Genomic DNA, 20,934 nt, shown 5'->3' on the forward strand with positions numbered 1-20,934 from the left:
ATAGACTATTATTCTGACTCCCAGACGTTTCCTTATGCTCCCTTCACGGCAGTTCATACCCCTCTTCCCCAGAGGCAATCACTGTTCTAGTTTTCCTACCATCAGTTAGTTTTGCCTGTTTTAGAATTTCATATAAAAGGACTCATACAGTGTGTACTCTTATGTCTGGCTTCTTTCACTCAGTGTAATGTTTTTCAGGCTCATCCATGTGGCATTTATCAATAGTTCCTTTTTGCAGCAGTAATATTCCATTGCATGGCTGTATCGTTCTTATATTGATAGACACTTTGCAGTATTTGGCTGTTACAGTAAAGCTGCTGAGAATATTTGTGCAGAAGACTTTGTGTAGACATGTGGTTTCCTTTTTCAAAGGTAAATAGCTAAGGATAGAATTGCTGGGCCTTAGGGTAGGTCTGTGTTTAGTTTTTAAGAAACTGCCAGAGCTTTCCCCAAAGTGATTGTCCCCCCGGTTTACATTCCCCAGCAGGTCTGGGCATCTTGATTGTCCCCAGTACTTGATACTGCCAAGTCTGTCTGGTTTCGCCCATGCTGGTGGGTTTAGGGTATGTGTTATATCATGTTTTCATTTGCATTTCTTTGACAACTAATATTATTGAGTACTTTTCAAGTACTGTTGGCATTACACGCATAACTTTTGGGAAATTTTGGTTCAGATCTTTTGCCCATTTTTAATTGAGTTATTTGCTAACATATTGATACATGCAGAACAGTGCTCATTTTCCTTAGCTTGTTTGCCTGTGCAAATACAGTCATGTTTTCCTCAATGACAGAGATCCATTGTAAGAAAAGCATGGCTAGGTGAATTCATTGTGCAAACATCACAGTGTACACTCACATGAAATTAGATGCTGTAGCCTACGATACACGCTTGCTACCTGCTGTAGCCTATTATAATCGTGTGGGATCACTGTCACCTATGTGGTCAGCCCGTCGTTGACCAGAATGTCACTGCGCAGCGTCGGTAGTTAGTGTTTATCACTTCAGGGCTGCCTGTACGTTCCATCACAGCATTTTGGATTCAACCTCTTTTTCCCTAGAGTAGAAATGAACCAAATAGAACTTCATTTGACATACTTAGGAAAAAAGAAACCTAGGCTTATAGATTACCTTGTTAAGAAGGGGCACAGAAAAATGCGACTGCTCTGAGAGAGAGGATGTGCATTCCCAGGTCTCAGTGTCCTTATTCAGGAATAGTATGAAAGAGTTGATAGTTGCTGCTTTGCCTGTCACATGTGGCTGTATTGATCAGATGACATAATGTATGTGACAGGACTGTAACTACAAAGCTCCAGGGAAACATGAATTACTAAGGTCTAGAAGACAGGCATGATCTTCAATTCATGAGATGTTAACAAAGAGCTGAAGTGTTATAGGAAGAAGTTGAGCCAGGCAGAAAAAAAGTTAATTGCTAATCCTCATAGATCTCTAAATAGAAACAATTTGAAGGTAAGGCGAATTTGAACATATGCTGTAACTTGCATAACAAGTTTTATTTAGGTCTAATGAGCCTTCACTCATTCACGGATAGTAACTTTTTTTTTCTGTTTCCATTATAAGATACAAGAGGAAAGGAGATTCCTGCCTTGGTATTAACCCTAAAAAACAGTGTATATCCTGGGAAGGGGCCTCGGCAGCAAAGAAGCATTCACACAAGCATGTCGAACGCTACTTTACAAAGAAGAATGTGGGATTAATGAGCATCGACGGAACTGCTGTTACAAGTCAAAAGGAACCTCTCTCATCTGAGCCAATTTCATTTATACCAGTGAAGGACTCAGATGATGGGGCTCCTCCCATCACAACCTGGTTGAATCCTCTGGGGATTTATGACCAGTCAACCACACAGTGGTTACAAGGACAGGGTCCTTCAGAACAAGAATCAAAGCAGCCAGATTCACAGCCAGACAGCGAGAATGCCATTCTCAAGGCCAGGGTAGAGGAGTTTAACAGGAAGATTCGGGAAAATCCTCATGATACTCAGCTCTGGATGGCGTTTGTTGCATTTCAGGTAAGTGTTGTAGTTGTTTATTATTGGTTTTGTTGTGTACCTTAGGGCAACATTACTAACTTTGGGCAAACTGGACTACAGCAAATTTTGAGCTGCCATAAGAATCCCTGGCACTGGGCAGGAGACATAGCCCTTGCCCTGAGGACTTTGTCCTTCATGTCCCGGGAGGAAGACCCACACGGGAAGATGGACATGTGATGGCCTGGGGTAGTAAAGGCTACAGTGTGAAATTCGGAACAGAATGAGGGGGTGACTTGTTGCTAGGGAGGAAGAAAGGCCTGTCGAGAGAAGGTGAATTGGAACAGGACTCTGAAAGAAGAGATGATCACTAGGCAGGGCTTTCCTGAAGGATACAGAGGACCGGTGATCAGTGCAGAACTGAGAAAGAGAAAGGGCTGCTCAGTCAGTTACATACTCAGAACTCTAGGCTCCCTCTCTAAAATGGGTGGATTTGTCTGAGTCCCTCATCTCCAACTACACATACAATTTCCATATTTTGTTCCACACTTGGCCATTGTATTTTGGCGGCTGGCTCCTCAAAAAAGGGTTTTCAGGCATTGGAGAATAAAAAAAGTTATTGATAAATCTCAGTTTAAAATGACAGAGAGTGGACAGCGCAGTCAGGTGAAATAAACACAAGATCAAATATACTAAGTGACAAGCACCCGAAGACCAAGTTTTTATTCAAAGAAACAGTGATAAATAAATGGCTTAAGAAAGTCAGTTATTGTTGAAACTCTAGGGAGCCCACTTCCATTTCCTTTTGTAAGTTGGTGTTTTTGTTGTTGAGGACGAGGTCATGAAAAGTCCTGGGCTGTATGCCATCGAAGAAGGAGAGCAGGAGAAGCGAAGGCGGTCCCTGAAGCTCATTCTGGAGAAGAAGCTGGCCATCCTGGAGCGCGCCATCGAAAGCAACCAGAGCAGTGTGGATCTGAAACTCGCTAAGCTGAAGCTCTGCACCGAGTTCTGGGAGCCCTCCACTCTGGTCAAAGAATGGCAGAAACTGATATTTCTACATCCCAATAACACAGCCCTTTGGCAAAAATACCTTTTATTTTGCCAGAGCCAGTTTAGCACCTTTTCAATAACAAAAATTCACAATCTTTATGGAAAATGTTTGAGTACTTTGTCTGCTGTTAAGGACGGCAGCATCTTATCTCACCCTGCGCTGCCTGGCACAGAAGAGGCCATGTTTGGTAAGGATAACCAGATCTAATTATGTGGGAGGAGTTATACTTCCTTTTAGCTTTACTTGAGATAAGGAATTTACTTTTGATTTTTTTTAAAGAATAATATATTTAATTTTATTCATTGTTAATATTATTTTAACTTGGCCAGACAGAGAAAAAGAGAAAGTGAGAAAGTAAGCCTCTAGGTCCAGGACTCAAACCACGGTCGGCCATGTGTAAGTCTAGCACCTTAACCACCATGCCACCTGCCAGCCATTTTTAAAAATTTATTCTAAAGTCTAAGTTGTGTGATAGAACTGATATTTATGTATTTGTTTATTTATTTATTTTTTTTAGTTTTTTGCCATAGGGCTTGTGTGCTTGGAGAGAGACACAGAGAAGAAAGGGAGAGATCTCCAACCAGGAGGATGGCCAGACCACATTCTTTTCACTGTTCTCCCAGTATTTTGGGCATGCATGCACACAGTGGTCAGTGTGTTTTCAAAGCCACTAGATCTGGACTCGACCAGCACAGTCATGTGGGATCCAGCATCTGAACTGCCAGGCTACCTCCTGGCCCTAGAACTGATTTTTTTTTTTTTTTTTTGGAGAGGTTTTTGCTATAGGGCACGTGCGCTCGCCAGGCAGACAGAGAGAGACGGAGAGATAGAAAGCGAGAAATCACACCCCAGGGGGGATGGCCACACTACAATCCCTTCTTCTCCGTTCTCCTTCCGGTATCTTGGGCACGCACGCACACGTGCCCGGCGTGAGTTTAAGCCACCGGGTCCGGGATGCGAACCGCGGTCGACTACGTGGGAGTCCAGCGACATAGCCATTACGCTAACTGCTGGTTCCCGAGGAAAAAAAAATCGTAAAAAAAAGAAATTAGAAGCCCTATTACATATAACAGATCCCTGTTCCCAGCTCCCAGGGTGTGGCAGGGGGCATTTGGGCCACACCCAAAATTAAGGTGTGGAGTTAGGAAGATTTCTATTGGGAAATAGGAAAATAGAGTAGAAAGTTCCAACTCTTCTTATTTACCAAGTAAACATAGTCAAGTCCTTTAACTGCCTCGGTGGTCGATGGCCTATACTCATCTCACCCAGCTATAGGGTCTCAGGCAATACCGTACCTGAGATGCCCCAGTTGGGAACTACAGCATAGATCTAAGCTCTTGGTGTTGCTATGCTGTTGACGTCTGTGGTATGTCCCGAAGGAGCCGAGGGTATACGCGTTGGCAGTAGCATGGTACAGGACACAGCATGCTATACAGGAGCCAGGGTAGATCATTCTTGAGCTTAAATCCCGAGTTTGCCTTTGTTGGCTCTGGTGTGGGGTTGGGCAAGTTCCTTAACCTGTTTGAGCCCCATTTTCTCCATCACCAACAACAGTATAAAACTGCTTTGCGGGACTCTTGTGCTCATCGAATGAGATAATAGACGGCGAGTCTAGCTCAGGGTCTGGCTCACAGCAGGCGTTTTATTTGATTGAAACTCTTCTTAGTATTACTGTTAGCTTCTAATGATGTAAATGTTTACGTATTTACATCTGCTCTGGAAGTAATCAGCATTTACCCAACTGACATAAAGAATTTCATGTTTGCCATCATTTGTGATAAGCACAAATTAGCTTAATGTTACTTCGTAAGTGGAACTTCAGTTAAGACGAACTGAAATTTTCAAACATGGAGCTCGATTTGTTTTTCCGAAGTCTCTGAGCATACGATGAAAATTGCTGGTAAAGAATGCCACCTAGGGATCAGTTGGGTATAGGCCTTTGGCTTCTGATAAAAATCTGCTATGCCATCCTTTTCTGTGATTTTTTCATGTGACAGTGAGCCAGTATTCAGACTCTCCTCTTGACTTATTTTTGGGTATTCTGTATAGTTTTTCTTGCTGACGTTTGTATGCTTTGTTGGTTTTGTACCAAATTAGGGTAAGTATACTGCGGTTAAAATACTACTGTGAGTTCTTTCAAATCAGGGCATGTCTGTATCACAGCTTCGTAACCGTGATAATGGTTTCAAGTACAAGATGTTTTCGGGTGATGGATTTAATTGTGTGTTGTGCAAAGCGACTCGCCCTTTAAGAGTACCAACAGGTTCTCGCCCTCTGCTCTCCCACTCGCAGCACTCTTTCTGCAGCAGTGCCACTTCCTGCGGCAGGCCGGCCACTCCGAGAGGGCCGTCTCTTTGTTCCAGGCTATGGTTGACTTCACCTTCTTCAAACCTGACAGTGTGAAGGACCTCCCTACCAAAGTGCAGGTACTAAGCTCTGCTTGCATAATTTTTCTCTCTGTCTCGATATCTTTTGAGGGCCGGGGAGCTCTGGGTAACAGGAAGTAGTGGTAGTATTTAAAAATATCAACTATTATTTCAGTTCTTCTGAGGATGGTTTCTCAGAAATATTCCAGTGATCCAAGGAAAATTCCTTAACGAGATGTAGATAGATATGAAAAAAGATCCCCTCCACTCCTACCCACCACCACCAAATATAAAGACTCTGAAGCCTCTTCCTTCTTATTCCCGGCCCTTGTTTAAATGCTTAGTGTCCTCATGCATTTGAAACCACGTGTGTCCTGTCGTCCCCCCCCCGGCCCCCAGTACACCCTCGCCTGGGTCTTGCATCACTTTCACTTCCTAAAGTCTTGGCTAGAGCTGCAAATGAGATTCCGTGTGGGCACTGTGTCAATCCCCGTCCTAACTAGGGAGGGGTTCATCTTTTCCATGACAAGTGTACATCACCAGTGTTTGTTATTAGTAATAAAGCGACCTTACCATAAAGCTATGCGTCTAAGAAAATCTCTGTCTTCCCTTTTTCCACGGAAGAAATCTCAGTTTCCTACTCTGCAAAGGATGCTGTCTGGTGGAAGATGGCTAGAATGTCTGAATGAGAGACTAAGGTCTCCATCATGTGGAAGTTTCCTGCACTGCCAGTAAAGATCATTTTTATCATGACGCTACCTCTAGACAAAATTGAGTTAAATAATTATACCAGTTAATATTGGTACAACTTAGTATTACTAAGTCAGATAACAAGTAATGTTAAGATGTGCTTAATATTTTGAGAATATACTATGTGATAGAAATGTTCTTAGCCAACTCTAAGGAGCACTGAGAGGGTGAGGCTGTCTCTGAACCCGCCTGTTGATTGTCTATACTGAGAGCAGTTTCTGATGGTGGGAGGGCTCTGCCCATGGCAGAGGTTAGAACCACTCATCACGCTGCTTTCAGAAAAATACTCTTTTCGAGAGCGTACTTTCTTCCATTACTTTTACAAGAAAGAATTTATAAAGGGAGAGTATGGTTTTCCCAGTCCAAGAGTGACTGGCGGTAACAATGTCTCTGAGTTATACAGGCAACATAGACCACTGTTAAATAAGAGGCCTTATTTCTGCCATGTAAATGCTTTGGACATGCATACATTGTTAGGATTTAAAATCCTAAGAATGTAGACCAGGCTCTCTCTCTCTTCTTCTTTTTTTTTTTTTTTTTTTTTTTTAAGTGAGAGATTTTTGCTGTAAAGTGTATGTGCTTGCCGGAGAGGCAGAGAGAGACAGAAAGCGAGAAATCACCCCCCAGGAGGGATAGCCAGGCCTCAATCCCTTCTCCATTCTCCTCACGGGATTTTGGGCACACACATTCACACATGCGCGTGTGGCGCCCAGCATGTTTTAAACCATCAAGTCCAGGACTCGAACCGTGGTCAGTTACATGGGAGTACAGCAATGTAACCATTATATCGTCTGCTGGTCCTAGATCAGGCTCTCCTGACACTTTAGAGCAGTGATCCTCGAGGCATCATGGCCATGGTTTTCCCAGTCCAAGAAGACAGGGCCCACGTCTGGATGTTCGTCCTGCTCTGCCTGGCTGTGACTCTCCTGGAGCCTGTACGCTTTTCTGTGTCCGTGGCACTGCCCAGAGCTCAGGTTGGGTGATCCCACAGCTCTTGGACCGTGGCCTGCGGCTGGGAGTTTGCTTGTTCTCTTTGAAAGGTTTCTTACAGAAGCTTCCATTGAGGAGCTTCTGGCTCCCTTGTAAAGGCCTGCTGTCAGTCGCTAACATGGGCACGTTCCGTTCCATAGGGAATTGTTGATTGCCAGTGAACCAGTCACCATCACACTGTACCTGGTGACCAGATGAGGGCGGGAGGGCTCCTGGGGCCGGGCTTTCAGATGCAGACCTCGTTATTCACTGGTGCTTGCCTTGTTCAGATCTTTGCCAACAAGCATTTGTTGGGTCCCTGCTGTGCACTGAGCACTGCGTCAGGTGTTCAGACTATGTAGTTACTTAAAATGAGGTTGTGCCCCTAAGAGCTTGTGGTCCTGTTGAAACTTTGACTCCCTTCCTCCTCAAAAGGTCTTGAAAGCAACGTGACTTCAGGTGTCAGGGGGCTCAGTGGCATTGGAAAGCTGGCAGTGACACTTTTCCTGGTTAGACTGGCCTGGCAGGATCAAACTAGGAAACCACCCCCTCCTACCCGGCCATAGGCCCTTGTCCCTGAACCTCAGCCAGTCTCTTTGTAACTTGATCTTGAAAGTGACATCCATCACTTTTGCCATATTCTGTCTGTTAGAGGAGGTCACTAGGTCTAGCCCATACCGGAGAGTGGTGGGGTGGGTCATGGAGGGCTGACTCGGAGGCTGCCTGCCACTCCAGTTAACTCTTTCCTCTTTTTGGGTTGAGTATCATGGACCTACTTCAAAGACTGATGGCAAACATGACTTCAAGGATCATAAGCTCCCCTTACATCTCCCCACACCAATTTTGCCCAGTGACCTAGAAGCTTTATACAAGCTAGACCTAACATCCATTGTTTATATCCAAACAGGTGGAATTCTTTGAGCCTTTTTGGGACAGTGGTGAGCCCCGGGCTGGGGAAAAGGGAGCCCGAGGCTGGAGAGCATGGATGCACCAGCAGGAGCGGGGTGGCTGGGTGGTCGTCAACCCAGGTAAGGAATCTCTTGGGAAGATATGTCTTGCCTTTTTCTTCTGGAATCTGTTTTTACATCGTCATGATTTTTATCTGTACAAACTATTTGTTAGCTTAAGAACATTGTACAGGCATCAAAGTGTCCAAGATATATTAAGTAGATGTCACAGTGGACTTTCTTTCCTGTAGAGGTTTTAAAGCAGTGCATTCCTGTTCCTTCAGCACATGGCATGCTCAGGGTTTCAGAGTTTCTTTCCAGAGGAAGTGATTTTTGATTTTCCTTTTATAGGTTTCTCCTGAAGAAGTAATCTTGTTGCAAACTTCCCCCACCTCATCCTTTTTTAGTGTGTATTTAAGACAGTCTTTTGTTCTCTTGGCAATGTGTTAACTAAGAGATCCTTTAACAAATACTTGTCTTTTTGGCAATATAAAATAATTAACTAGCATTCATATAATTGTCATCTTAAATGACCCCCAAGTAGTTTACACTCCAACACAAAGCTGTTCAGTAGAATCTCAAGTTTTCTAGTGACCACATTAAAAAAGTAAAAAGAGGGACCAGCAGATGGTGTAATGGTTCATGTTGCTGGACTCATACATAATCAGCCGAGGTTCAAGTCCCGGACTCAGCAGCTTAAAACTCACTCTGGATGTGTGTACATGGATGTCCAAAATCCCAAGAAGAGAGGGGAGGAGATGGGATTGAGGTGTGGCCATCCCCTGGGGGGTGATTTCTCGCTTTCTGTCTATCTCTTCAGCGAATACATGTGCCCTATAGCAAAAATCTCTCTTTCTCTCTCTCAAAAAAAAAGGGACTGGCAAATGGCGTTAATGGTTCCATTGCTGGACTCCCACATGATTGACCGCAATTCGAGTCCCAGACCCAGCAGCTTAAAACTCATGCCAGGCATTTTTGCGTGTGTGCCCATTGAGAGGAGAATGGAGGAGAAGGGATTGTGGTGTGGCCACCCCCCTGGGGGGGTAATTTCTCTCTTTCTGTCTCTCTGTGTGTCTCTGTCACCCTAGCAAGCACTCACACCCTATTGCAAAAATCCTTCTCAAAAAAACTAAAAAGGAACAGATGAAGTTAACTTAGATAGTGTATATTATTTAACTTTATATCAACATATCATTTCTGCATGTGATTAGTATTTTTAAATTAGTGAGGGATTTTGTATATTTCTATACTATTTGAAATCTGGTATCTATTTTGCTCTTGTACACATCTCAGTCCAGACTAGCCTCTTATGAAGTGCTAGAGAGCCACATAATAAGGGCTGTATCTTGGACAGCACAGCTCTTAGAAGGCAGGAGCCACTTCTCTCCGAAGGGCAGTCCGCATAGAGTGAGTGCTGCCGTAGAGACTGGAAAGTACCTGGGAGAAAGCATGGTGGGCAAGGACTCAGGAGGGGCTCCTCGCCCGGGCTCAGCCAGCCTCTTCACACAGGTGGGACCTTCTGGCTTTGGTTTCTTCATCTGCAGAAAGAAAACTTTGGATTAGGTACTGTCTGCATGACAGTTTAGAGCTCCAGGCAGGGGGCATCTTTGTTACCACTAGGGAATGGGGTATGGCCCTTTAGGTATTTTGGGGTAACTTTGCTCAGGTGATAATATTGTGTCACTTGGGGCTGTAGAAGGCTTAGATGTTTAGATTTCCTTTGAGTATTCTTTTCCAAAAAGAACGGGACCCATTCTCCAGGCTAACCACTGGTTTTATATATGAAGGAAAGCAACCTGCATGGTGAAATGAGTGTAGTTGTATTGTGTTTGTAGCCATTGCGTCTGCAAAACTGTATGAGCAAGGACTGAAAATGGAAGTCCCATCTTTTTCTGAATAATTGACTCAGCATGCACCTGTGTTTTTAGGCTGGTTTTGTTTGTTTTTGTTAAGGAGCAGGACTATTACAGTGCATAGACTCTGGGTGATAAAGTTCAATGTAATCTGTGTTTTCGTGAGGATAAAATATAGCTCTCGTAGCAGTGTCCAGAGACTGAGTTAGCATTACTTCTCTGATAAGTGTCCAGATGTGTATTGGTCACTCCTTATCAGATTTCCTCTGAAAGGAAATGCAAGTATTTTTTTTTGGAGAGATTTTTCACTATAGGGCACATGCGCTCGCCAGACAGAGAGAGACATAGAGACAGAAAGTGAGAAATCACCCCCCAGGGGGGATAGTCACGCCACAATCCCCTCTCCTCCATTCTCCTTTCGGGATCTTGGGCACGCACGCACATGCACCTGGCATGTGCCCACCGGGTCTGGGACGCAAACCGTGGTCGACTACGTGGGAGTCCAGTGACATAGCCATTACGCTAACTGCTGGTTCCCCGGAAATGCAAGTATTGAAACCTTGATTGTTACTATCAAGTTAGAGAGGTTGTTGGTATTTACATTCCCTGCAAGCTTCCAAACAGTTCCATTATAGAGAATTTTCTACTGAATTTAATTAATTTCTTTCTAATGAATTCAGTAATTGTCTTCTAGAAAAACCCAACAGAGTCAAAGAAAGATTATAAAACTTCTCGTTTCCAATTACTTACTTTTTTTTTTTTTTAAGTTTTTTTTTTTGCCATAGGTCGTGTGCACTTGCTGGTGAGGAGTGAGGAGAGGGCTGGCCATGCTGCAATCCCTTCTCCATTCTCCTTCTCCATTTTGGACATGCATGCACATGTGCCTGGCTTGATTTTCAAGTCATCGGATCCAGGACTTGAACTGAGATCAACCATGTGGGAGTCTAGTGCCTTAACCACTATGGTACACCTGTTGGCCCATTACTTTTTTTTTTTTTTTTTTTTTTTTGAGAGAGGTTTTTGCAATAGGGAACATGAGCTCGGCAGTGGGAGAAAAAGAGACAGAGAGACAGAAAATGAGAAATCACTGCTAGGGGGAATAGCTACACCACCATCCCTTCTCCTCTATTCTTCTCTTGGGATTTTGGGCATGCACACACACGCATCTGCTGTAAATTTAAGTTGCCGGGTCTGGGACTTGAACCACAGTCAACTATGTGGGAGTCCAGTGACATAACCATTATGCCATTTTTTAATTATGCCATTTTCCCTTTACTTATTTTTTTAATCACCAGTGGACACGTTTACTTGCTGAGACAGATAAAATGGAGAAAGCACTCCTCAATGGTGCATGGTTATGCTGCAATCCCTTCTCCACTTCTCTATCTTGTAGGCATTTGAGGCATGCATGCACATGTGCCCAGCATGCTTTTCTAGCTGTCAGGGCTGGGACTGAACCAGCTGGATTAACTACTGGGCTATAGGGTCAACCCAGAAAACCTAGCTGATAAGTTTTGTTTTAGTTTTTTAAATTTTAAGTCCTCTTGTCTTCCTTGGCAAGGTTGGCATTGGAGTGTAATTAGGATTTTATCATGCATTCTGAGGTATTTCTTCTTCAGATATCACAGCTTAGCTCTTCTCGCTTAGCCTTACTTTGTCAGTGTGAAATTGCTATATATGTCTGTCCAAAACCACGTAATCTTTTGAATTCTTAATGTATTAAGTTTAGGTATCCAAATTTGATATATGACTCACAGGGGTAATCTTTCTTATGGTAATCTTTTATAAGATTTTTTCAGAGGGATTTAAGGATTTCTTTAAATGGAGATCTTTAGAAGACAGTGATAAATAGATGCTTTTTCATTTTCTTTGAGAAGCTCGAAAGAAAGGTTAGGTAGAATATTGCAAATAAAATGCTAATATGTTGGGCCATTGGGAAAGTCACGATGTATTTTTGAATAGAAAAATAGTGTTTTTTTGCATAGAAAAATACGTCAGGACTTTCCTGATGACCTGATACGTATTATGTGTTTGAATTATTTGTAGTGTTTGTTTATTTGATTTTTCATTTTGAAATGCTTATAGACTCAGAAGAAGTAGGAAAAAAGTATACAGAAAGATTTTGTGTATCCTTCACCCATTTTCCTCCGCTGGTAGTACTGGAGTCCTGTTACAGCGAGGGAATTGGTACGATTTCCAGAGGTTATTCCCTTTACCTGCACGTGTGTGTGTGTTTGTACGTGCACGCTCACACACGCACGTGTGTTTATGTATGCTCCTGCGTGATTTGTATAGCATTAGGCAGTTTTATCACATGTATAGCTTTGTGTAGTCATTGCCATGATCACTATACAAAATAATTCATAATCACAAGGGTCCCTCATGCCACCCCTTTTCAGTCACAGCCACCCGTTCCCCCTTAACCCTTAGGAACCACTAATCCGTTCCCTATCTTTATTATGTTATTTTACAAGTATAAAATATGTAACGGAACCATGTGGTGTATAACTCTTTAAATAATTTTTTTTCTAGTTGTAAAATATATGTAACAGAGTTCATTTTAATCATGTTGAACTGTACACTTCAGTGACTTTATGTATGTCCACAGTGTGGTGCAGTTATCTCTGTCCATCTCTAGAACTGTTCCTCTTCTCTGAAGGAAACTCAGTACCCATTCACTAAGTACTCACTCCCCACTCTCCCCTTCCCCAGCTCTAGGCAACCACCATCCTACTTTCTGTCTCTGAATTTGACTACTAGAGGAACCTCAGAGAAGTCGAGTTATACAATATTTGTGTTTTTATGACTGGCTTATTTCACTTACCATAGTGTCTCTAAGGTCATCTGTGTTGTGACATGTGTCAGAGTTGTCTTCTTTTTAAGACTGATGGGTAGCCCACGTACATATGTGCCACCTTTGTTTATCCATTCATTCATCAGTGGCCGCTTGGGTTGCTTCACTTTGTGAAGCATGGCACCATGGTTTCACTAATGCTGCTGTGAGCTTAGGTGTAGAATGTCTGTTCAGTCTCCACTTTCAGTTCTTTGGGGTATACAGAAGTAGATTTGCCCAGTCATATGGTAATTCTATGTTTTTTTGAGGAACTGCCATCCTGTTTTTCACAGCATCTATACCATTTTTCCACTGCACCAGCAGTTCCCAAAAGGTCCAGTTTTTCCACATTCTCGGCAATACTTGTTTTTCACATAACTTTTTGAGACTTTTTTTTTTAATGGCATAATAATCGTAGAGTACATGTAAATTGTTGTGTGTGTCAATAGTGTGTTCATTTTTATTGCTGAGTAGTAGTCTGTAGTGTAGATGTACCACAGTTTCATATTCACTACTACAGGATATTTAGGTTGTTTCCAGTTTTTGTCTGTTTTGTGTAAAACTTTTGGCAATAGTAGAAAGCTGCTATGAGCATTAGCGTATAGACTTTTTTGTGAACATAGGTTTTCCCTTTTTCTCAGATTAGTTTCCGAGAGTTCAGTTATATAAGTGCATGTCTGGTTTTATCAGAAACTGTCAAACTATTTCTCCATGTGGCTGTACCATTTTACCTATCATATTTGTTTGTTTCTCTTTCAATACTGAACTTTCCAGATAACTCAGACTTCTTTCCTCTCCCGTGCTACATGTTGAGAGTTAGGAAACAAAGTGAAAAAAATTATTGCATATTCTGACTTTTTTTTTTTTATCAAGCTCTATGAACATAGGCCATAATTATCTACAAGGCAAGGATAAAATTTCTAATGGCTCGGAACAGCCGGTGATGTGATGGTTAGGGTGGCCAAATCCTGCATGGTCAGCTCAGCAGTCCAAGTCCCAAACCTGGTGGCTTGAAAAACATGCTGGGCACATGTGTGTACCTGTGTGCCCAAAATCCCAAGAGAAGAATGGAAGAGAAGGAATTGTGGTGTGACTATCCCTTTGGGGGATGATTTCTCTCTCTCTCTTGCTCTCTTCTCTCTCTCTTTCTGATGCCCTATAGTAAAAACTAAAGAAACAACAACCAAAAACCTGATGGTCTAACAAAATCTAAACCCATTCTGTCATTAAATGTCGTTTAGCTTTTTAAAACCCTGTTTTCCAATACAGTAGCCTCTAATCACATGTGGTTATTTATACCAGCTACATTTAAGTGTCCTGTAAGTCACTTGTAGCTAGCGGCTGCTATGTCAGCCCAGGTACTGGAGCCTTTTCATTGCAGCAAGTTCTGTCCATCAGGGCTTAGATTCTAGAGTGTATGTCATCCTCATGTTAATTGCTATGCCAGCATTACAAATCCTCTGGTTTTATCAACTTCTCTGCCTGTCTTTCCTGGGAATTTTCCTGATTACAAGAGAGTCTCCAAATGTGCTGAGCACCCTGGGAGGCTGGAGTGGCTCTCACCTCCTGACCCACTAGGTGCTGGGGCTGCAGTCTCACTAGGTAACAGTGCTCATTTCATTTGCCGATTAGCTGAACTACAGGTTTGTTCTTGTCTAGATGAGGATGACGATGAACCAGAAGAGGACAACCAGGAAATAAGAGACAAGACGCTGCCCAAGTGGCAGATCTGGCTTGCTGCTGAGCGTTCCCGGGACCAGAGGCACTGGCGACCCTGGCGCCCTGATAAGACCAAGAAGCAAACAGAAGAGGACTGTGAGGACCCAGAGAGGCAGGCAAGTATCGTCCACGCCAGGAGGCAGCTCGGTCACAGGGGTCGTGGCCTTCTTTCCATTCCCGTTGTGTGTTGGTTATCTGAAAGAAGGATGCCGGGCTTTCTGAGCAGTTGGCTGGCTAACCTGCTCTTGTTCATCATGGAAACTTCCTCCATTGGACGCTGGTGATGGGAGAGCGTATAGGACTGTCTGGGTCCTGGCCCCTGGGAGGTGGGTAGGCTCTTGGTTATCCCTTTGGGGATTGTTCTCTAGGTTATTCAGTTCATTTTCATGTGAACCCCTGTGTGCTCAGGTTCCAAAATGTGGATTCTGTTCTGAATTCTGTGTGTCCATGTCCCCTACCCCACTTTTGGATCCATGAAGATGTAGCAGACAGATTTGACCTGGAAGATAAGAGTCCATATTGGGATGGTCAGCATATGGCTGGCCTTGCTGAAGAAATTAGCATTTATTTATTTATTTTACTTTGTCAGAGAGCAAATGTGCTGGCTGGTGAGAAAAAGTGGGGAGCAGGGGTTATGTGAGAAGGCATCCCCATGGAGCATGGCTACAGCACAATCCCTTCTCCATTTCTTTCTCCCTTTCAGGATTTGAGCACATACGCACACGCACACTGTGTGTTTTTCAAGCCATGTGGGATCCACCTGCCTTAACCACCATGCCACCGGCTAGCCTGGAACGAGCTTTTATTGAGCACCTGTTGTGAGCCAGGCACTGGTACTATCTCACTCACTGTCATTACGTGGTTAGGTACGTGCTGCACTGTGGTTAGTGGCCAACAGCTCTAGAGGTTTTAAATTAAAATGAAGGAGAGGACCAGCAGGTGGCGGGGTGGTTAAAGCACTGGACACTCTCACATGGCCGACCATGGTTCAAGTCCTGGACCTGGTGGCTTACTAACTCACTCTCTCTCTCTGTGTCTCTCTCTGGTCAAATGAAAATAAATGAATGAATAAATAAAATTAAAATAAAGTAATTTAAAAAATTAAAATGAAGGGGAAAAAATTCTATTTTTGATACCTGGAATTGAGCCAGTTTCACAAGATACCACTTCTGTCATTTGACGTGTGACATGTCACGTGGAGATTGGGAGGTTTTCAGGGTGAGGAGGCTCTGTAAACCTCCATGCAAGCAGGTCCCTTTCAGGGCAGGGAGTTTCACCTCTTCTGTTCACCGCTGTATCCCCAGTGCCTTGAGCAGCACTGTCCTGTGGGGAGCGCTCTGCAGTTCTCAGTAACACCCTTGGGTGTTGATGGGATGGATATTCGTTTGGTGCCAAAGTATCTGCCAGGGATGTTTGAGCAGTCACAAATGGGCTGACCAGACTGGAATTAGGACAGAGAGACGTGGGAATAGCAAAAGACAGGGGTGGTCTCTGGGCAGGAAGGAGAAAAAGCTCAGCTCATTGGAATGCTTGGGGAGGTGCCGCTGCACTACACGTGAGGTTCCCCCTCCTGGCTGAGGCTCCGTGTTCAGAGAAGAGCAGGTGCTTTTTTAGGGTTCCAGTATTTTACACAGTTTATAGTCATCCTGCTGGAAGGTGGTTCTCGAGGCCCAGAATTCTGGCAGCTTCCTAGAAATGGATTTCTGCAGCAGACTACTGCTGTGAGCCACTTCTCATTATTCAGCTTTTCTCTAATCAGGAGGAGAAAAGCTTTCTGAGTAAGTGATGGTTTGATTAGTTGAGTCCCAGGTAGTCCAGTTTTATTGTGCTTATGTGTTTATTTCTTCTTTGCTGAGAGTCACAAAGACCAGTCAGATAAGTAGCACCTAGAGACAAAGGATGGTCTCCTGGGCCTTAAATTTTTTAATTATTATGTGAAATCATCTATAAACATTTACAGTTAGCATGGCTTGCTTATAATTGCTCTTAACATGGTCCATTGCTCCTGTAGCTTCCTTTTTACCTTGCTCGTGTTTATCTATTTTTGAGCATATTTTCATTTCCTGAAGCTTTTTTGTACAAAGAAACCACAAATAGTTGAGTTCTTATCTTCTGTCCTAAAATTAAAGATCTTCACAATTGTATTTTATCAAAGTAACCACAGAAGCATTTATGGGTGCTTTCAGAAGTGAACATGCTCCTAGACTTCCCACAATCCACCAGGGCACCTTGAAAGCCCTGGCTGAAGTGTTTTTTTCCCGGATGTACGGAAACGTTCATGGCACACAGGGCTGTTGGCTGTTACTCTCCGGCTGTCCAAATTGCCTTGGGAGGCTTCTCATTTTTTTGCATTTTGCAGAAAACTTAGCCCCTATCTGTTTAAAGCTCACTTCAATTTGCATAACGTTCAATCATTAAAATACCCATATGAAAAGTATGAAAAATTGTGAATGCTTTTGTTTGTTTCATTGAATGGGTCACTCGATTGTGCTTTGCTGCAGGTGTTGTTTGACGATATTGGACAGTCTCTGATTAGACTCTCTAGTCCAGGTCTGCAGTTCCAGCTGATCGAGGCCTTCCTGCAGTTCTTGGGTGTGCCTTCGGGTTTCATCCCTCCAGCCTCCTGCCTTTATCTGGCCATGGATGAGAACAGCATCTTCGATAATGGACTTTTTGATGAAAAACCCTTGACTTGTCTCAACCCTTCGTTTTCCGGTGTCAGCTGTGTTGGCTGCATGGACCAGATAGGCTGCCCTCGCTGGACCAGGGGTCACAGTCGAGAGGGTGAGGAGTTCATCCGCAACATCTTCCACCTCGTTATGCCTTTGTTTTCAACCAAGGAAAAGTCTCAGCTCTGCTTCTCCTGGCTACGGTACGAGATTGCAAAGGTAACGCCAGCCCCCTCCTCCCCGTGTTTGGGGGCTCTTGTGTTGATGTGGGATTGCGAACCTCTTCATACTCTTGGGGAACTGTGCCTCGGCACCTCCTTCCTTGGTGACTCCTGAAGGAGTGTGTGGCACCGTCCTCGACAGGCTGCAGGGCAGAGGGGATGGTGGAGCAAGCCCAGCTACGTGGCTCTCAGTGTCTCTGAGCTGTTTGTTGTGTTGTTTTGCAGAACACCTGGAGGTCTGTGAACAGGGAATGTTAAGAACAGCTTAATAGGATCTGAGGGCTTAGGGGTTTATTAAACCAGATAGAAGAAACTACTTACTTACCCTATTCTTTATATCTGTTTATGTTTCCTAACTTAGTCTGGACCCACTGTTCTGACCTCCATTCTGGCCACCAGTTAATATTGACCTTTTTTTCTTTTTTTGGTGAGTGTGTATATGGTATTTTAGACAGGGTCTTGCTGTGTCACGATCCTCCTGCCTCAGTCTCCCAAGCAGCTGGCACACGCCACTGTGCCTAGCCCCTCAGGGATGGTCACAAATTGAACCCAGGCCTCCCATGTGGCCTCAGCATATCAAGTAGCTCATTCAGTGTGTGCAACTAGGGCTGAGCCCATTTGATGTGTTTTTTAATTTTTTTTTTTTTTTAATGAAGGAGAGAGATAAGTAGCTCCAGTTGTTCTTTATCTCCAACATCAGCTGGTCCAGATTATGGGCATGCCTGTGTGCTCCCAGGGTGTGTGGGAGGCCTTGGGACTTGAACCTTGCACCTTCCTTTGTGGTCCAGCATCACAGAGCATTGCATCACCACTGTACTCCCAGCTGGTCCTAGTATTGATTTTTTTAAAAAAATGTTTTCTTGGGACCAGCAGTTAGTGTAATGGCTATGTTGCTGGATTCCCACATAGTTGACTGCAGTTCGAGTCCCGGACCCGGTGGCTTAAACCTCCTGCCGGGCGCGTGTACGTGTGTGCCCAAGATCCCAAGAGGAGAATGGAGGAGACGGGATTGTGGCATGACCATCCCCCCGGGGGGTGATTTCTCGCTTTCTGTCTGTCTCTCTCTGTCTTTCTGGTGAGCACATGTGCCTTATAGCAAAAACCTCTCCAAAAAAAATGTTTTTTTTTTTTTCCTTTCCATGAGAAAGAGAGTGAAAAAAAGAGACAGCAGACCTAATAAGGGCTTGATGCCCTGATCCATGCCTAGACTTCAGTCAGCCCCAGATCATGGCAAGCATATGCCCAGAGTACTCAGGGTCTAGACTTGAACCAGGAACCTACCCATATGGATCAGCCTTGCAGGGCATTGTGTTTTGCCTCTCACTGTCTGGCCCTCCACCAGGATCCTGACACCTCAGTCTACCCCGTCTCAGCCAGTCCCAGGTCATGGAGAACACACACCCTCCCTGCTTCCCACGGAGGTCAGCTGTGCAGAGTGTGGCATTATTGCTGGGCCTCTGTCTGGCTCCCACTGTTGACTCTTCTCACTCTGAGCTCTGGAGCTTTCATTTCAGCTCGTAAGTAGCAGGCTGTACTATTAAAACAGTATCTTTGGCAAAATCTGCAACCATTCCTCTCGGAGATTTGGCCCTTCTATTTAGGTTTCAGATGGAAACTTATAAGTGTTAACTTGAGGACACTTGTGGCCTTGGTAAAATGCTAATTTCTTGCCCAGCTCAGAGAGCCTCAGTGTTTACCAAGCACATGGTAGAGGAAGTGAAGATGCCTTTGTACTATCAACCCTTTCTAAAGTTGGCAGTACTGAGGGGCTACTTTAAAATGACAGAGCGCTTGGAGTCATTCTTCCCTTCTTGCCTACAGGTAATTTGGTGTCTGCACACTAAAAACAAGAAGAGATTAAAGTCACAGGGGAAGAACTGCAAAAAACTAGCCAAGAATCTCCTTAAGGAGCCAGAAAACCGCAACAACTTTTGCCTCTGGAAGCAATACGCACATCTGGAGTGGTTACTTGGCAACACAGAGGATGCCAGGAAGGTTTTCGATACAGCGCTCGGCATGGCCGGAAGCAGAGAGCTGAAGGACTGCGAGCTCTGTGAGCTCAGTCTGCTCTATGCCGAGCTGGAGGTAGAGGGTGCGCTGTCTGCGGACTTGAGAGGGGCTGCCACATCCCGAGCTGTGCACATACTGACCAGGCTGACAGAGAGCGGTCCCTACGGGCCCTACGCTGGGCAGGTCTCGGCTGTTCACATCTTGAAGGCTCGGAAAGCTTATGAGCACGCACTGCAGGACTGTTTGGGTGAGAGCTGTGTCTCTGAGCCAGCTCCCCTGGTTAGCTTGGTGAAATGCTTCATGTTTTTCCAGTATTTAACTGTAGGGATCGATGCAGCTGTGCAGATATATCAACAGGTATTTGCAAAACTGAAAGGCTCTGTTTTAACAGAAAACTCCAGCCTGGAGGACAGTGCCAGCTCCCAGAGTTTGACCAGTGTTCTCGAAGCCATCACCCTGACTCACACAGGTCTGCTCAGATTCCACATGAACGTTAGCGTTTACCCCCTGACTCCGCTGCGAGAGGCACTCACACAGGCTTTAAAGTTGTTTCCAGGCAACCAGGTGCTCTGGAGGTCGTATGTACAGATTCAAAATAAGTCCCACAGTGCCAGCAAGACCAGAAGGTTCTTCAATACAGTCACCAGGTCTGCCAAACCCTTGGAGCCATGGTTGTTTGCCATTGAAGCTGAGAAAATGAGGAAGAGGCTGGTGGAAACCGTTCAGAGGTAATCATAGACCGTCACGTTCAGATGCTCCTCAGACCTTGATGGGATGCTTACCATGTTCTCTCCTCCTTGCCGGGTCCTGGCAGTACAAAATGGGCCCGTCACAGGGCCCGGAACCCTCTGCGGGCGCTGTAAGTGTTGTGGGGTAACATACTGAAAGATGAATGAGATGCCGCAGAGGGGCAGCATCTTTCATTGGCGGCGTTGGGGCTCATCTTCTTGGCCTTGTTTTTGGGGCGTCTGAATGTTGCTTCTGATGTGCTTGCAAGGAGACTGTCAGGTGCAGAGCATCCAGGAAGCTATAATGGATGTGTAACAGTTACGGGCACAGGCTCAGGAGGCTAGCTCTCTGGTCCCAGTGCCGACTGTGCCAATTATCAGCTCAGTGACCTCAAGCCACTTCACCTCCCCCAAAGGCTCTTTTACTGTCAACTAGGAATTAAGAACCTACCTCCTAGAGTTGCTCTGAGGGGTCAGTGAGGTAAGTGCTTGGCACACAGACTGTACAGTAGCTGGTAGCTCCTGTCTGCATCGCTAGTGACAGCTAGCACGGTCACGTTTTATGCTGCAGTATCTTATACCTGAAATTTAAACAATAGCCTGGGCATCATTTTTCCTTCTAGAATCTTTACTGTTGCTTTGCTCTGATTTTTTAAAAAGAATTATTTTATTTAACTTTATTTATTTTAATTTGACCAAAAAGGAACAGAGTGAGAGAGAGAGAGGGAAAGTGAGAAAGCAAGCGGCCAGGTCTGGGACTTGAACCACAGTCGGCCATTTGGGAGTCTAGTGCCCTTAACCACCATGCCACCTGCCGGCCCCCACTTTACC

The 20,934-nt window shown here is 44.4% G+C and overlaps 1 protein-coding gene across 1 annotated transcript in view; it reads left to right on the forward strand.

Annotated features, from left to right (window-relative positions):
- NRDE2 (NRDE-2, necessary for RNA interference, domain containing) overlaps positions 1-20,934 on the forward strand; it is a 58,168-nt gene that overhangs the window by 30,725 nt on the left and 6,509 nt on the right. Inside the window, exons 5-11 of the mRNA XM_014591398.2 lie at positions 1,579-2,029; positions 2,820-3,225; positions 5,331-5,464; positions 8,031-8,151; positions 14,416-14,591; positions 16,977-17,363; positions 19,187-20,103. Coding sequence (XP_014446884.1) covers positions 1,579-2,029; positions 2,820-3,225; positions 5,331-5,464; positions 8,031-8,151; positions 14,416-14,591; positions 16,977-17,363; positions 19,187-20,103 — 2,592 coding nt within the window. The remainder of the gene's footprint in view (positions 1-1,578; positions 2,030-2,819; positions 3,226-5,330; positions 5,465-8,030; positions 8,152-14,415; positions 14,592-16,976; positions 17,364-19,186; positions 20,104-20,934) is intronic.

Source organism: Tupaia chinensis, unplaced genomic scaffold, assembly GCF_000334495.1.
Source record: "Tupaia chinensis unplaced genomic scaffold, TupChi_1.0 Scaffold000568_1, whole genome shotgun sequence".
NCBI lineage: Eukaryota > Metazoa > Chordata > Mammalia > Scandentia > Tupaiidae > Tupaia > Tupaia belangeri.